This window comes from Aptenodytes forsteri, unplaced genomic scaffold (genome assembly GCF_000699145.1).
Source record: "Aptenodytes forsteri isolate BGI_AS27 unplaced genomic scaffold, ASM69914v1 Scaffold217, whole genome shotgun sequence".
Lineage (NCBI taxonomy): Eukaryota > Metazoa > Chordata > Aves > Sphenisciformes > Spheniscidae > Aptenodytes > Aptenodytes forsteri.
Window position 1 is genome coordinate 1,631,326 of NW_008796222.1, and position 16,174 is coordinate 1,647,499.

General features: G+C 39.9%; 1 protein-coding gene across 1 annotated transcript in view; it reads right to left on the bottom strand.

The window, feature by feature from the left end:
- CLVS2 (clavesin 2) overlaps positions 1 to 16,174 on the bottom strand; it is a 72,762-nt gene that overhangs the window by 21,447 nt on the left and 35,141 nt on the right. The window contains exons 3-4 of the mRNA XM_009289114.2: positions 7,115 to 7,225; positions 3,905 to 4,125 (exon numbers count right to left, since the gene is read on the bottom strand). Of these exons, the coding sequence (XP_009287389.1) occupies positions 3,905 to 4,125; positions 7,115 to 7,225 (332 nt within the window). The remainder of the gene's footprint in view (positions 1 to 3,904; positions 4,126 to 7,114; positions 7,226 to 16,174) is intronic.

Here is a 16,174-nt window from a genome sequence, read left to right on the forward strand (position 1 = left end):
GGAAGAAAATTAACTCCATCCCAGCCAAAACCAGGACATTAGAGCATGGTACATAGCATGGTTCATCTCTACAATGTAGGCATCTATTTTTGATCAGTGGAAGCACACTGTGACTGCAGCATTGCTACAGATTTGCCCATTTGGAGGGCTACAGCACAAAGAAAAACCTTTTCGAATTCTGACCGCTCAGATAAACACACAGAGTCAATCACCCTCTCTTATAAACTGGCATCATCCACTGAAACCAATTAATGAGGCTGATAGCAGGAGACAATTTGGTCTTTCTCAAAAAATCTAAAGAAAACCTTCAAAAACACAAGAAAAAAACATCTGAATTAAAGCCTAGGTGAAAACTTTAAACACAAGGATATTTTCTAATTGTACTTACCACATTCTCTTACTAATGCTAAAATCAAGAAAATTAGCTCTAAAAATCTGATGGTCTCTCTTGTGATAAACATAATTAAAAAATTTTAATTAAAACTGTACAATAACCCTTATCTAGAACGCTGGTCAGTTCCTCAGGCAGAAAACTAAACCACTGAATTAAAAATGCTTTTTTAAAATCTTCACAAGGTACCGTGCCGATGCAAAGCTGATTGAAAATTTGCTGGTGGGAAGCTGTACTCCTGGAAAATCCAGTTCATCAAGATAAAAAATGCTGTGGAACCATACTAATTTCAAAGGATTCCCAACTGAATGTAAGTACTAATAGGAGACTGAGCCTTTTCCTAGGCTGCCAATGTCTGAGCAGCCAAGGTTTCCAGTTTTCACCCGGGGAACTGAAGGGGAGCTGGAAAGGCTGCAAACCTGGCCTCAAATTCCCAGTGAGACAGTTTTGGCTGCAAATTCTGAGGGCCTCCAAACTCCCTGATGCCAAGGCAGATGTGAAAATGAAACTGCACAAGCCCTGATCTGTGGCTTGTAAGCTCGGGAGCCTAATTGCCTTGAAGAAGGAGAAATCGTTTTCATTCAGTTTTAAATCAGCATTTACTGTCGTGTTTCATTCCGTTCAGCAGCAATTCATGAACGAAGGTATGCAAAAGGAAAAACATTTGTGTAAGTCTATAGCACCTTCTATCTACATGTCCCAAATCACTTTACGGACATTACTGAATAAATTCTCACAGAACACAGTAGGACAGAGTTGTACTACAAAGCCCCATTGCAGAGGTGAGGAACCAAAGCCACACACAGATACTTTGCAAAGCTGATCAGCACGGACATCTGCCCTGCGGGGTTAGGTGAGAAGAGGATGCAGGTCTCCAGCTGGGTGCCTCAGCTGTGAGAGCCACGGGTGGACACAGCCACAGGCTAAACGTGACTGCTGAGATGGCTGCAATGGCGACACATGACCTGAACACATTCTCCCCAGAAGTCTGTGCTACAGGTGGGATTAATTCCTCCTTATCTCCACCACCCTCCCCACGATCAGCCTTCCTTTCAAGTAGAGATCATCCAATTCACCAAAAGTTCAAGGAGATCTGGAGGAACGCCACTGGTTCATATGGGGGCAAAAGTGAGTAACAAAGAAATGAATTCTCAGCAGGATTTTGGTTTAAGAAGGATATTCTTTCGGAGCAATAAACTCATTTCAAAATGACAAGCCAAATTAAACAAGATAATTGTTGGACGATTTTGGTTTAAGGATATTCTTTCAGAGCAATAAACTCATTTCAAAATGGCAAGCCAAATTAAACAAGATAATTGTTGGAGATCTGCTAGACGCTTGTGAAATTTGTGCTATGAAGTTAAGCACTTTTCATTGACTTACTGTCATGGTTTTTTATATGTTAAAAACCTTCTTCCGCACTAACATACCACACTGAGTGTGGTTTTAAAGTGAGAGAAACAATCCATCAGGTGCCAAATTCAAGTTAAATTTAACTTTTAATGAAATAGAGTTTATCTGTTTTACCTTAACTTTTCTATTTCTGTTTTAACACAGTCTGTGCACTTAATACATCAAAGTCCTGGGACTTTCTGTCCATCTTACTACCACTCCCTCCTACTTGGTACTAGCACAGTAAGTCTACTTAGCACTTTTTATATCCAACAGCAGGGAAGGAGGATTCCAGCAGGTGCTACAGACACGCTAACTGAAAAAGAATGCGAAGAAGTTGAGGAAATTTCAGCTCAATATTATGTAGCTATAAATTTTAACATGCTTATTTTCTGCAGTATGTCTCCTACTGTGTCAGCTATCCCAGACTGAAAGAATGTCAATTTGAAGTCTACACTGAAGTGTAATTCTGCATGAAGGATTTTTCAAGCACAAGTTAAATGAGAATAAAATAGGTAAGCGTGAGAAAGCATTCTTTGAGAAAGAATGAAGAATCTGGTCAATCCACTGCTTTTCCATTTAATAATGTGCTTGCCCAGGATAGTCTGGAAGTCTGCTCCAAAGGGTCTTGTCGCAGACCTTCTCATGGTTTTTTTGTTGCATCCTTCGATGAAGCTATTTACTCTCATGACTTCATTTTGCAATAGTAAGACTTCTGCATTTCAGCTCCTAAATTCCACCGTTCTCTCCAAGACAGCTTCTCTGTCGTCTCATAATTCTTGTATTACATGCAAATCATATATAAATGTATTGCTCACTTTTCCTCTTCCCCTGGCTCTTTGCTGTCCCATTTTCTCCATTACTTGTGTTAATTGCATCTTTGTCATTTGGCTTCAGGACCTTTTTTAACTTCTCCTTATCCTAGTTAATTTCTATCCAGTCTCTTGCTATTTCCCAGTTTCAGTGCACTGTAGGTTTTTTTCAACACAAAATCCTTAAACTTCACTGCTTTTTTTCTTTCTTATTCCTATGGCAATCTCCTGTTGTATCCTCTCTATTTCCCAAAAAATACCTCCCTTTCAAACCGCATTGTCGTCCCCAATCTATGCAAAATTTTCCAGCCAAAATCATCTTCCTGGCTGAGGAGTCTGAAAATATTTTATGCTGTTTGACCTGCTTCCAGAGTGCCTCTCCCTTTTGCATCAAATGCCATCTCCTGAAACTGATTCTCAGCTTAGCATATTCTGACTTAATTTTAATGCCTTTATATATTGTTTTCTGCCCTGTTTGTTCTCTTCTGGTACATTGCTAGGTTTACCCCTTATGAGCTGCACTCTGACTTTTGCTGCTCTGCTCAACCTTTTCTATCACCCTCCTGTAACCTTTCCCCTTTCTATTCTACTGCCCTGGCAAGGTTGGACCGGATTTACCCCTCCCAAGTGAATCACCTCACTGCTTCCATAGTTACTGGAGAGGTAACTAACCTCTCCCTAGACTTTACTTGATTTTGAATAGTAAAATGCAGCAAGCAATTATACCGTATCTTCTCAAAGAGAAGAATATCAAAACGCCAGGATGTTTGCCAGACTCAAGTACAACGATCGGCACTGATTTTTGTTCTGGTTGCCCTCATTACTTTTTCTCATGTTGTGTGCAGTCACTGTGACTGACAGTTCAGATGCTGTAAATGTCCTGGCACCCACAGGCTGGTGGATACCAGGCACTGGGCTATGAGATGGAGGAACATAAGAGTTACCATCGCCACCCAGCTGGATAATTGGCCCCGATTTACCCTCTGCACCGAGGCTCACTCCAGCTAGCACTGTCTCTAATACTACTTACTGTAGATTGGGGTGGGATATCAGCTTATTCCAAACACGGTACTGTATACACTAACTATATGGCACCATGGAAATAATTAGCTGTACTGAGCTCACAACTCACATAGGTAATAATCAATACTATGGTCTATAATCAACAGTGATGATCTTAAGAAAGGAAAAAAAAAAAAGGTCCTCGTACATCATAAACTGAGGGAACTACCTGCAGCTTCATAAAAAAGGAGGAAGGCAAATGATAACCTCATGGCAATACTAGAAGACCACAGTACCTTTAACCCACCTTTTCATGGATTTGGGAGAGAGGTCCTTTTCTATATCTTTTGCAGGAGCGTTGTAGGAGTCCGCATTGCATTCACTGTCATCATCGTATTCATGGTCAAGCAGTGTTCTTGCCCACGTTCCCATGTCGTAGGGGGGCAACATTCCTCCAAACTCTGAAGGCAGGATCTCAGGGTGTATTAGCTGATGCAGGCTGTTGAGGTTATTACCATGCAGGAATATCTGTATGTACACATGCAGGTAAAAACAAAGCAGTATCACAAAAATCATCAAAGCCCAAATTACATCATCATTATTAGAGGATATTGTACAGTTCCAATATTCTGGCTGTGTTGGGCTAACAGAGATGGCCACCAATGCACACATCGCCTCTGCCTTAAGCACAGCCAGACTATATCCATAAACCTACAAAGTGATTAAAGCATCAATGACTTAAAATGTTTGCAGGACAAGGGCCCTAAGGAGGGTAAGAACTGATGTCAGGTACGTAGACAGACTGAAGATTAGACAGACAGACTGCCTCTCTTTTGTTATTTGCTTTCCCTAATCCTGTGAATTAAATTAAGTTAATAAATTAAGAACATAAATAATAAATGAAATTAATATTCACCGTATACATTAAGGAATATATATTGACTTTCAGCATCTAGCCATGAGTTCTATAAATAAGATAAGTGCAGTGTAATGAAAACTCCACTGGAAAGATTTTCTTCCTTAATATGGTGGTACTAGTAACTACCATCCATACCTGACAACATATGAAGTAAGTAATAACAGTAAAATAATTTCTGTTACAACAATGAGGGACTACTTGATATTTTCCATCAGTGTTTTGGTAGACTGATTTATTTTCAGATATGCTTTACATTTATATAAATGTATATGAATACTTGTATTTATGTTTCTATTTAACCTTATTGTTTCTCCTCAGAGACTTGGAATGTGTGACCGATGAGCACTAGAAACAGAGCGCCTCTGGATTTGGACAGCCTTCTCCCACAGATACTGGGGACCTGCAGACCTTCCACTGGGAGGAAATGCCTGCTCTTCGGTACGGCTACACAGGCAGCTCACAGCAGCTATTTCTAGACTAGAAATTAAGATGGGTCAGGATTCACCTTTCGGGACTCGGAGCAAGTGCCGTGGCACAGTTCACATCCATACGGTTAAACTCCTTTCATCTCCAGAACAAGCTCACCTCATCCATACTGCTCACTGGTCCATGCCATCCCCAGACTGTTCCTGGGCAACGTCTAAGAAAGCACCAGATGGCAGCGGCCAGTGCCATGCCAGAAAGTGCCCATACAATTAAACAGTAGGAATGGCAGTGCCCAGCCCTTTTTAACTTACTAGCGCTGAAGTAGCCAGGAAGGCAAGGTAGGATGTTGCCTCCTAACAGCTGTACACTGCCTCTCATTCCCCACAGGGCAGGCAGAGGGGTGCGCACAGGCAGACATCAAGCGCTATCGATTCACATCCCACTTCACCTTGCAGGGACTTCTCTGGACAGCTATACCCCTAGCATGATTTATCAAGTTAAATTCAAAAGGCAGAAAGACAAAAAGACCAAATATAAGGTTGTCTTGTATTGCTTATTTCACCCCTTCTTCCAGTCAGCTGTGGAGACAGGAAGCTTGATACGACCACGCAAACCTCAGAAAGGAATTTATCGTTGTGTGAAAGAACAAATATTAATGGCGAAAGTAATTTGTTTTAAGGTGCCTTTCCAACTGAATGTTTCACTTCTTAGCAGTTGTTTTTATACATGCCTAGTACTACATCTATCTGAATATAGCTATCAGTTGCAAACCTACCAGACATATTAAAACAATACAAAATAATTCAGGATAAACACAACAGATAAATAACAAGCCTGATGAAATTCTGAAAAGAATTCTGTTGGGTTTGGGTTTTTTTTCACAATCATTCATTCTGCCTCTCATGGGTTTTTTTAAAGCTGATTTTAAATTTTATGTAGTGGGCATAACTTTCACATTTTGACACTAAGTTTTGGACTCTAAACCGATATGTAACCACCTGACTACTTCTTACAGGTATTCAGTATTGACAAAAACAGTTGTAAAAAGTCAGCATTTCTGAAAATATATGCCACTGATTCAGGTGTCTAAACAAAAATGTAGATGCTAACTGATAAGTGCCCATGTTCAACTGCCTTGTCACTTATTTTTAATGTTGTAACACACCCATGAGCTGTACTTTACTCCCTGGTTATGCATATGCAGCACTTGACTTAAAAAGGCCTCAAACATATCTGGCACTATAATGTTCTTTGTTGAAGCTGTAGTCAACGGAGTGCAACTGAATCCTGCAAAATGGGTTTTCATTTGCATATTTATAACAGATATTACATAAAAGGCTTTGTGATCTATAGTTCAAAATCTGTGAATACCAGAGGCCTCTCAAGCATAATCTGTCAGTAAAAAACAGCTGAACACCAAGGATCATTGTGGCCTTGTAGACTGTGTTTGAGGAGAGAAAATACAGAGTTGCTTAGAGAGCTGATCCCATTAAAAAAAAAAAAAAAAGATCATCACATTCTTTGTAGTGGCTTTGTACGTGATGCTGATTGTGTTTTCCTGGATGACAAATTTCCTGTTACAGAAATAATATCATTCTATGTGCTATCACCACCAAGCTCTAATTTAATTGCACTGATGCAAATGCTGTAAATTCAGCAACATCTCAGAGACTGCTCGTGCTTATACACAGATGCATCCACACAAATTTCCTTTCATTGGCTTTCATTCAAATCAGTATTTTCAAACTACTGTATACCAGCTGTGTATTTTAGTTCTTGCTAATGTCAAGGAAATCACACTACGGAAAGACTTCATACTCACTACCTCTGTTCTTAAAAGAAAGACACAAATAATTTTAACAGAAATTGGATAGAATTGAATTGAATAGAATCTTAATAGAAACTGTAATGTTGGCAATATTTTTTCTATAACCCAGGAGAAAGCACATGCTTACATTTTAAAATACACTTAAGTGCACTGCTTGACCATGTCCTTAAAGGATAACGCTGTATAAGTTTCTAAAACAGTTAAAGATACTCTTTACAATGCAGATGTATTTAAATACTTTCCACCAATAGCAAGCTGATATATTGTGTATATCTACTCTATTAGAGTATGATACATCTGCTGACTACAACTGCCAGGTAATGGACAATTAAACAGACGAATACCCTTTTTCGTGTCTTCTCCTTTAAAAAGGGCCTTATAACTGTGTAGAGGGCATGGATATACCACGGCTGATTGACGAAATGTATTCCTCCAAATCGAGCTGGAAAGCTGTCCTGTATGTCACAAAACAAATACATACGATGTGAGTTGACTCTTAACAGAAGTTGCACACACATCAAATCATTTTTTTTATGCTGAATGCATTTTAATAATAAACCTTAAACAAGAAGAAACATTCTTCAAAACCTCAGTTTGAACTTCCTCTCAGTTGAGTTCCAACCTTCCACACCAAGCAGCAACACACCCTGGAGGGAGCGGTGAGGAAGCGTGCTGACAGCTATGGTGCTCGAATAAAAGCACGGCATTTCTAACCTCCAGAAATGCTTTAAACAATTACGATTTGCCCATAAACCATCTATGCAATATATTTTTTTCTTCTTCACTCCTACGGATTTCATTCATTTTTAATAGTAACCATCTCAACTCTCCCAGTGTCATTGAAGAGCACTAGAAATGTCCCTCTGGTTTCCACCTTAAAAAGAAAGTGTAAATCTAAACTACTATTCAAAATGTCTCCAATATTATTCACTCTTTATAAAACTGAGAATGCATTAAACATTATGCATAAACTGTTATGCAATATCCATGACAGTAATTCTTGTCACATAGTCAGAGGCCTTCTGGGAGCTTAAATGCAAGGATAGCATATCTGTATTGAAGCAATGACTTTTCCTTTTTCTTACCGAAAAACACAGGGAGCAGACAACTCACTAGGAAAGATTCTGATCTGCATTTTCAATTTCTAAGTCAGCAGAATATGCCAAAGGATTTGGCAGTTTGAAGAGGGCAGCCACTCTGTCCTGGAATACTATTGCCAAATTCATTGCGTGTCCTCATTTTGTCTTTGCCTGGTTGATCATATGCTCAAACAATGCAATAAGCTGCTGCCGTCTCCTATGTTGCCTGGAGTTGCAGTACTGAGCAAGAAAGCAAGAGGTGTAAACAGGCATGTAAACTGACGCACATCCCCTTTTGTTTTCACAGGTTATGTCAGACTTCCTCACTGTTTAGGTATACAGACTTATTAAATGAATGGCTTTCATTTGAACCTTATTCAACAAGTGGTCCACTCTAGGCAGCCATGGTAGTCACTTCGATCAAAACCAGATTCCTCACAGCAGCAGAAATTCCAATCTCTGGCTTGACAACACAGGTACAAACGAGGACGTGCTTCCTAGCTACACCTCCTCCTCCTGTGTGGATGCAGTAAAGGCAGCTTCAGGTGTGTGTCAGTGGGATGGAGGCTCAAAAGGAGACAATCAAATGGTTAGAAGGGGCACTCTGTGCAAACAGACATATTTTGTCCTGTCTGGAGACAAGACAGCAGGCCATATAGAAGCATCTAACAGTCTAAATATAATCCACAAAGCACCATTTGAAGCATACTGATTTAAGGTCATACAGCACACAGTAAAAAAAAAGGCCAAGAAAAAAATCATAAGCTATATCAACCAATCAAGAACTGTCACATAAGGAAGGCAGGAACTGTAGGAAGGAAATCTTTAATGAAATGTTTCCACATAGGAACATACTTTGAAAAAATGCATGTGCCAAGCAACCTCCTTAGTTCTGCGAATGCATACAGAGCTGTGGGAATAATGAAACCAGAAGTCACTTGCTCCTCTCAAAAGTACCATTCAAATACTGGCAGGCACTCCTAACCCAGGGGGTCTTTACATCAGGGTGCCACCTGCCTCCAAATTGCAACAACTTGGTGGACTACCAGATGAAGTATTTTCCATCAAGGAGGCAACGCCTTAACAATAATCTACAGGGAGGATGACAGCTACAACACACACTGATAACATCTGGCTGGCCACAGCACAACAGTCCATGCAATTAACAGTCTATTTTACAGATTTTCTCCAGAAATGTTTCAAGGCCACAACAGCCTTGAAATAAAACAATCCTATTGAAAGACTGTGCTACAGAAGCCTCACCTTGCTAAATGCCTAGCTCCTGTCAGCACTGACTAAATGTCAAACACGATGGTTGATAATTCGACATGTAATTCACCCCGTTCAATATCGTAAATCCCAAAACACCATCTTGAGAACACAACCTCTGATGTACAAAAGGTAGTAAATTATGTCCCTATCACAGCAATCCAATGAATCCATTAGGAAGAATACATCATTGGATGACACCTTAACCTTTAGTTGCAGGAGATACCATTCATCTACAGAAGGCTGTGTTTATTTGGTTTATCATGGTTGCTGGTCCAGCAAAGAAGTCCGGTGCAGCATGCTGTGTACCACGCACAAAAGAGCATACACTAGAGCTGCAGAAGGCATCTTTTGGTAGTTTCATCTAGATGCCTTTGAAGATATCTTCAGACTTAACTCTGGAATGGTAACTGTGTTAAGCCTCATGGGGGTCAAACACTTTTTATAATGTAGGCACTATGGAAGACAGCAAAGCAAACCAGCCATTCCTGGCTGCATGCCTTCTTGCATGATTTTATAAGCTTTTAAATTAATAAAAGGATCCCAAAACTTACACACACCAAGTTATGAAATGTTTGTTCTTTATTGCTCAAAAAATGTCTCCCACAGAAACTGGGGACGATTTGTGAATGAGAAGATCTCAATAGGCAAACAGCCATGCACACAGACTCAGAGCCGAGAGCCAAAGGCATTTGTATTCTACTGTGGGCTCAGAATGGATGACTTGTCAATACTCGGTTATTTATAAAGATATTAAATTTCTAGCAGATAAAAGCAGTATCTTCAGAAAGTACCACTTTGACCCTTCCACTATCTTTTTCTGAATGATCCTCAAATAGAAGACACCACTTGATATTAAAATCCAATTTGTCTCAGTGTTTTTCAGCAAGTCAAAAGGCATTTTCCAGAACCGACTAAAGAAGTTGGGTATTTAAGAATTTCTGTGAGTGAACTGCCCAAATTCAGAAGCACTTCCTAAGGTGCAAGTAGGAACTCCCAAAATTTGTGCCCAGAAGGAGAAAGGGTGATTTGGTCAGAATGATCCTGCATTGTACACAGTGCTGGGACTAGAATTCAAAAACTGCTGAATGCAGACCCAAAACCCAGTCTCAACAGCACCTGGTCAGAAAATAAAAAAACGGAATAAGCAGCTACAACTGTTAGAGAAACAGGTGTCAGAAGGTCGTCTGGCTCTTCTCAGACTTATCTGACTTCCGCATGGGGATTTGCCAGACAGATGGCCATCCTACACAAACAGCAGGTAGGAATTTCTTCCAAACCACTGATTCTTGTGGGTTTTTAGGTAGATTAAGTCACAAGCGTGGTGGCAGTCACAACTGCCTCTGTAGACATATTGCACTTCAACAGGAAAGCCTGTAACCCATGAATCACATGAATTTTAAGTAAAAGGAATCCCATGCCAGGAAACAGTAATAAATGGAGATCAGCCACGGAGTACCTGCCTCTTAGACATATTGCACTTCAACAGGAAAGCCTGTAACCCATGAATCACATGAATTTTAAGTAAAAGGAATCCCATGCCAGGAAACAGTAATAAATGGAGATCAGCCACGGAGTGAGCTGTGCATTTGACTGGAAAAGTAATAAACCTGATGGGGTATTACCAAACCACTAAAAAGGACTAATTATATATACACAGTGTGTGGGGGTTTTTAGCGTTCACAATAACCTCTGTTTATGCAGCAGAACACAACCTAAGCATGCCTCTGATGAACGCAGTTTAGGACATGGCCACGCCACAGACACAGGCAAGCAGGTAGTTACTATTAGGGACCACAGTCCTTGTGATACAAGGCTTACAAGTGACAATTAATAGTGGGCTGCCAAGGAAGAGGGAGACCCCTACACTACTGTTTGCAGGACTGGGCGACTACCAGTGCATGGCAGTAACTGACCTCTCCTCTAACATCTGTAAGCCAGTGTTGGAGAATGATCCCAAGCAAACTGCCTCACCGGGTTTCCATCGCTGATGACATGGTTCTGCTCACTCACAGCACAGCAGTTTTACCTCTCTGCCACACATACTTTATCCGACCTGTCTCCACAAGCTTCCTCTCCAAGGACCCAGCTGCTGTTGCCTGCTACCGCCCTTGGCACATGCTAAGAAGCCAGGTTTCTACTTGCTGGGCACCACATCCCACCCTGTGCTGGACTCAGCCACCACCTGAGCCAGCTCTCAGGGTTTCATAGAGGGTCCCACTCTCCACTGTGGCCAGCAGAAACTCTTACAGCACATGCAGTAACAGCAAAACCAGTATATGACATTTTCAACTGTACCTAAGAGAGGAAAGTGCCAAATTCTGCTGAAAATCAGTGTGAGACTTCTTAGTGGTGTCAGAACTGTTATCATAGAGATAATAAAAATGACCCACCTTTTTCATTGTTACCGAATACAAAAAATTAAAGAACTTCTTAAAGCCCACAGCATTCTCCACTCCTTGGGTATTGTGTCTACATTTAAACCTCTGAAGTCTACTGAAGAATTACCTCCCCCAGCTGAAATCAGTACTGGAGTCAAATTTGTTTGTACAGCTCTTAGAAGTGTAGTCTTAGAAGCTGCTGGAGCCACTGTGTGCCCAAAGGTGCATTGGCAGCCCAGTCACATCAGGGCCTCACGAGTGTGCTGGACACCACCTGCAAATAGCCCGTTGGAAACACCTTGCCACATACTAACACTGCGAGAGTGCTTGGGCACGCATGCTCTGGGGTCATGTTTGAGGGTTTGCTGTCCTTACAGGCAGTGAAATTGCTTTTGTGGACAGTCTAGAAGCATCCTTCAAAGGACTGTCTAGACAAATATAATGAACTGTGTTTGAGTGCTGTGATGAATTCAGGCCGTAGCATCTGCAGGCGACAAGAGGCTACAGAGTCAAAACTGTGAAAACCGTATCTTCGTAACAAAAATTACAAGTTCAAAGATAGCATATGAAATTATTAGCATCTTCAATGTCACTTAAAAGTTATTCCTGAAGGTAATAAACTCAGGTCTCCTCGAGCTAATTCAAAAAAGTCAAGCACTTCAGGGAGAAAAAAAAATCACTACGATGAACCAAAATAGTATCTTCATAACGGAAAGCTCCACTAGAAAGACTCTGAAACATTCTGTCTGATGCAAGATGCAGCAGAACCAAACTTAATTTTTAGGATGTTAACGAGGAAAGTATGGAAAATCAGAGAAATAAAAGCTCTGATTAGAAGGAATATTTCGCTTCCTTAGTACTACAAGAGTTGAATTACCAGAGGAACCAAGAGCCGTCCACATCAGGAAAGGAAACCCAAGTCTTGCTCCCAAACTGTAGCTTTCACTGAAGGTATGAAAGAACAAGGCATTCCTAATACCAAACTTCCTGCAGGCATCCATCCATGACAAGGGTAATTGGAATGTCTCAAAACAAAGTAACCTGTGTGTCAAGACTGATCACCTGTGCTCAAGGCATGACTTTAGACTGGGACCATATCCAGTGGTATGGTAGGATGATGAAGAGACTGAAAAGTGTATTTGTGGAGTCTAAAAGAATCTGGATTGTTTTGTTTACGAAAACAAATACTGGAAGGTAGATGCTATCTATAAACACATTAGGGAGAATAAATGAGAGGTGAGGAAAGACCCTTTCAAAACAAAGGACAACGCTGACACCCAAACAAATGAGAAAAATCTCACCATGAACACAGCTGGACTGGAAATTGGTAGACAGCTTTGAATCATCAAACATCCAACAAGTTTTGGGGGGGAATAAGCAACCTAACTCATTTTGAGACAAAGATTACTAAATTATGAGGAAGTTGAGCTTCAGGTTGTCTGTAACAACAGGAGACTTCACCTCTGTCCCTCTCTGTTAAAGCTCTTTAAGGTTCAGATCCAAAAAAATTTTCAGGTTTCAATGGTGGTGAAATTTGGCTTGATCCCTGGAATAGCTGCGTGGATGTTAAAGAGGAAAGTATGGAAAATCAGAGAAATAAAAGCTCTGATTAGAAGGAATATTTCGCTTCCTTAGTACTACAAGAGCTGAATTACCAGAGGAACCAAGAGCCGTCCACATCAGGAAAGGAAACCCAAGTCTTGCTCCCAAACTGTAGCTTTCACTGAAGGTATGAAAGAACAAGGCATTCCTAATACCAAACTTCCTGCAGGCATCCATCCATGACAAGGGTAATTGGAATGTCTCAAAACAAAGTAACCTGTGTGTCAAGACTGATCACCTGTGCTCAAGGCATGACTTTAGACTGGGACCATATCCAGTGGTATGGTAGGATGATGAAGAGACTGAAAAGTGTATTTGTGGAGTCTAAAAGAATCTGGATTGTTTTGTTTACGAAAACAAATACTGGAAGGTAGATGCTATCTATAAACACATTAGGGAGAATAAATGAGAGGTGAGGAAAGACCCTTTCAAAACAAAGGACAACGCTGACACCCAAACAAATGAGAAAAATCTCACCATGAACACAGCTGGACTGGAAATTGGTAGACAGCTTTGAATCATCAAACATCCAACAAGTTTTGGGGGGGAATAAGCAACCTAACTCATTTTGAGACAAAGATTACTAAATTATGAGGAAGTTGAGCTTCAGGTTGTCTGTAACAACAGGAGACTTCACCTCTGTCCCTCTCTGTTAAAGCTCTTTAAGGTTCAGATCCAAAAAAATTTTCAGGTTTCAATGGTGGTGAAATTTGGCTTGATCCCTGGAATAGCTGCGTTAGTGATTTCCTTCTGTGAGACTACGACGTTGTTCTCTCCTAGCTTGAGCTTTTCATTTTTATTAAACAATGTTGACCATTTCTAAGACAAACAAAAAGTGCCAAAATAAATTTTTGTTACTGTGTTCAACCAAAAGAGCACTACCTAAAGGCAAATTAACATCATTCAGTGACATTCCTACAAAATAAGATTTAATTATCTAGAACTGGATGTTGTCATTTTGTTAAGAAGCTTCCAGTGAAGCAATCTGACTTTTGGCAGTCCTCCTTTTCATTTCTATTAGTCATTTTATCTTACAGCTCATATAGAAATATGTTAAATTGAATGAGATGAGGAGAGAGATGGTATCCATCCAGTCCAGTTACTATTAGTCATTTTATCTTACAGCTCATATAGAAATATGTTAAATTGAATGAGATGAGGAGAGAGATGGTATCCATCCAGTGAGAATATTGCTCTTTTTATTGAAGTATCTGTTTTAATTTCAAATAATCTTCCATCTTTCATTTCAATATGCTACTCATAAAAACTATATATTGGTTAAATTAATTAGATCGATATGGATTTAAAAGCCATCTGACCACGTGTCTGCATGTTTATATATAAATATAATAAAATAAAAAATCTACATAGATTTTGTGCTTCCACTGTTTGGATAAAGGGCTCAGATCACTCTCAGTTTTTTAATTAGATGGGCTTGATAAAATATTTTCTATAAAACCTTCCATTTTCATTTGGAATTACTTTATTTTTGCAAATTAACTTCAAGCGGTTTTGGCCTGATTTTTTTAGAAGTTTTAATTAGACATTGTGTGAAATTCTTTTAGCATATTTTGCTTGTTTTGACAGGGGCTTGGGGTTTTGGGTATTTTTTTTCCCTTGGCTCATTTGTTTAGTTTGAACCTGGAAAAACGAAGGTTTTAATTTTAAAGAGGAAATGAAAAGTGCTGTTTTCCAAGGACAATTCTGTCTTCAACTACAAACACTGTCTCTTTTTTAATTCTAAGTAACACTTCATTTGGAATGTGAGATATTAAAAAGGGGGGAAAAAACCCAAAACTTTTTTACAGTGTGATGCTGTTTCCAAATTGGCAATCAGAAAAAACAGTAAAAAAGATGGTAGAAGTAGGTTCTTCTATACTGTTTTCTTTTCCTGTGATGAAAATAATTCTTTACAATAGGCAATTATCAGATGGTGAGTTCTTCTATGGAAATTCCCATGGGGAAAAAAAAAATCCATTTTCCAAGCAGCTTGTGAATGTCTTATTAAATTAAGATTACAGACAAATGGAAAAAACACCATACTGCAAACTGCTGTGCATAAATATAGTAACAATAGTTTCATAACGCTGGTGGAATAAAAATAATGCTGGAAATTACTGTTCATAAAAATGCCACACTCAAATTCCTGAAGGCAAAAGTCTTTGGCCAGGGACTGTATAGGAGGAGATGAAATGCCACACCAGCATCTCAGCTTGTACGACCCTCGTCCTGAAGTCACCCTCTTTTAGTCAGTGAGGCTATCCCGATGCCCAAACAGCCCTTGGTCTCTGCTGAAACCACTGACCACAGGATTACTGACATGATGCTTTTCATCACGCAGAAAGCCTCCCACAGCCCTGAGGCCATTTCAAAGAGGAGCATCAGTAGTTATCAGTAGCCCCCGCCTTGTGCCTGACCACTTCCAGGCTAAATAGTACTTTATCTAGAATTGCCTTAGGGGAGCTACACTTATTTGTTCTGTTTTATTCAACCAAAATGTGATCTCTTGTGCTACCTCACATTTCCTTCATAGCAGAAGGAAGGAATGGAAACCTTAGGATAATGTTAAGACAAGGACTGAAAGAAACAATGACAAGGCAGAAACCATAGAAATGAGATAAAAGTGAGGAGCAGAGGAAAACAGGAGAGATTAAATTAAAATTAATTCAGGGAGGGATATAGAGAAATTACTATGATGCACAAGAGAAAAACATATTAATCGTGTTCCTTTTCTAGCCCCTCTTCAAAACTTGCACAGAAAGGCAGGGAAAGAGAAATGTAAAGTATTCCTACAGGGAGGACCCATGTTTTACAGTCACATGCCAAGACTGGTTTTGCAGATCTAAACTAAAATAGGGTAAGTAAATACCAAATCTTGGTATGCCTTCCATATAATTTCTGCATATCATCCCAACTGACGATTTCCCAGAAGAACCAGAGCCAACTTACGGATTTTTAATTCTGGATTGGCTTCAGCCAAAATTTGCAAGAAGCTACATCGAACTGACTATCCTTAACAGTATATCAGTATACCTGTACAGGCAACGGGGCGCACAGGTCTGCAGATGGATAG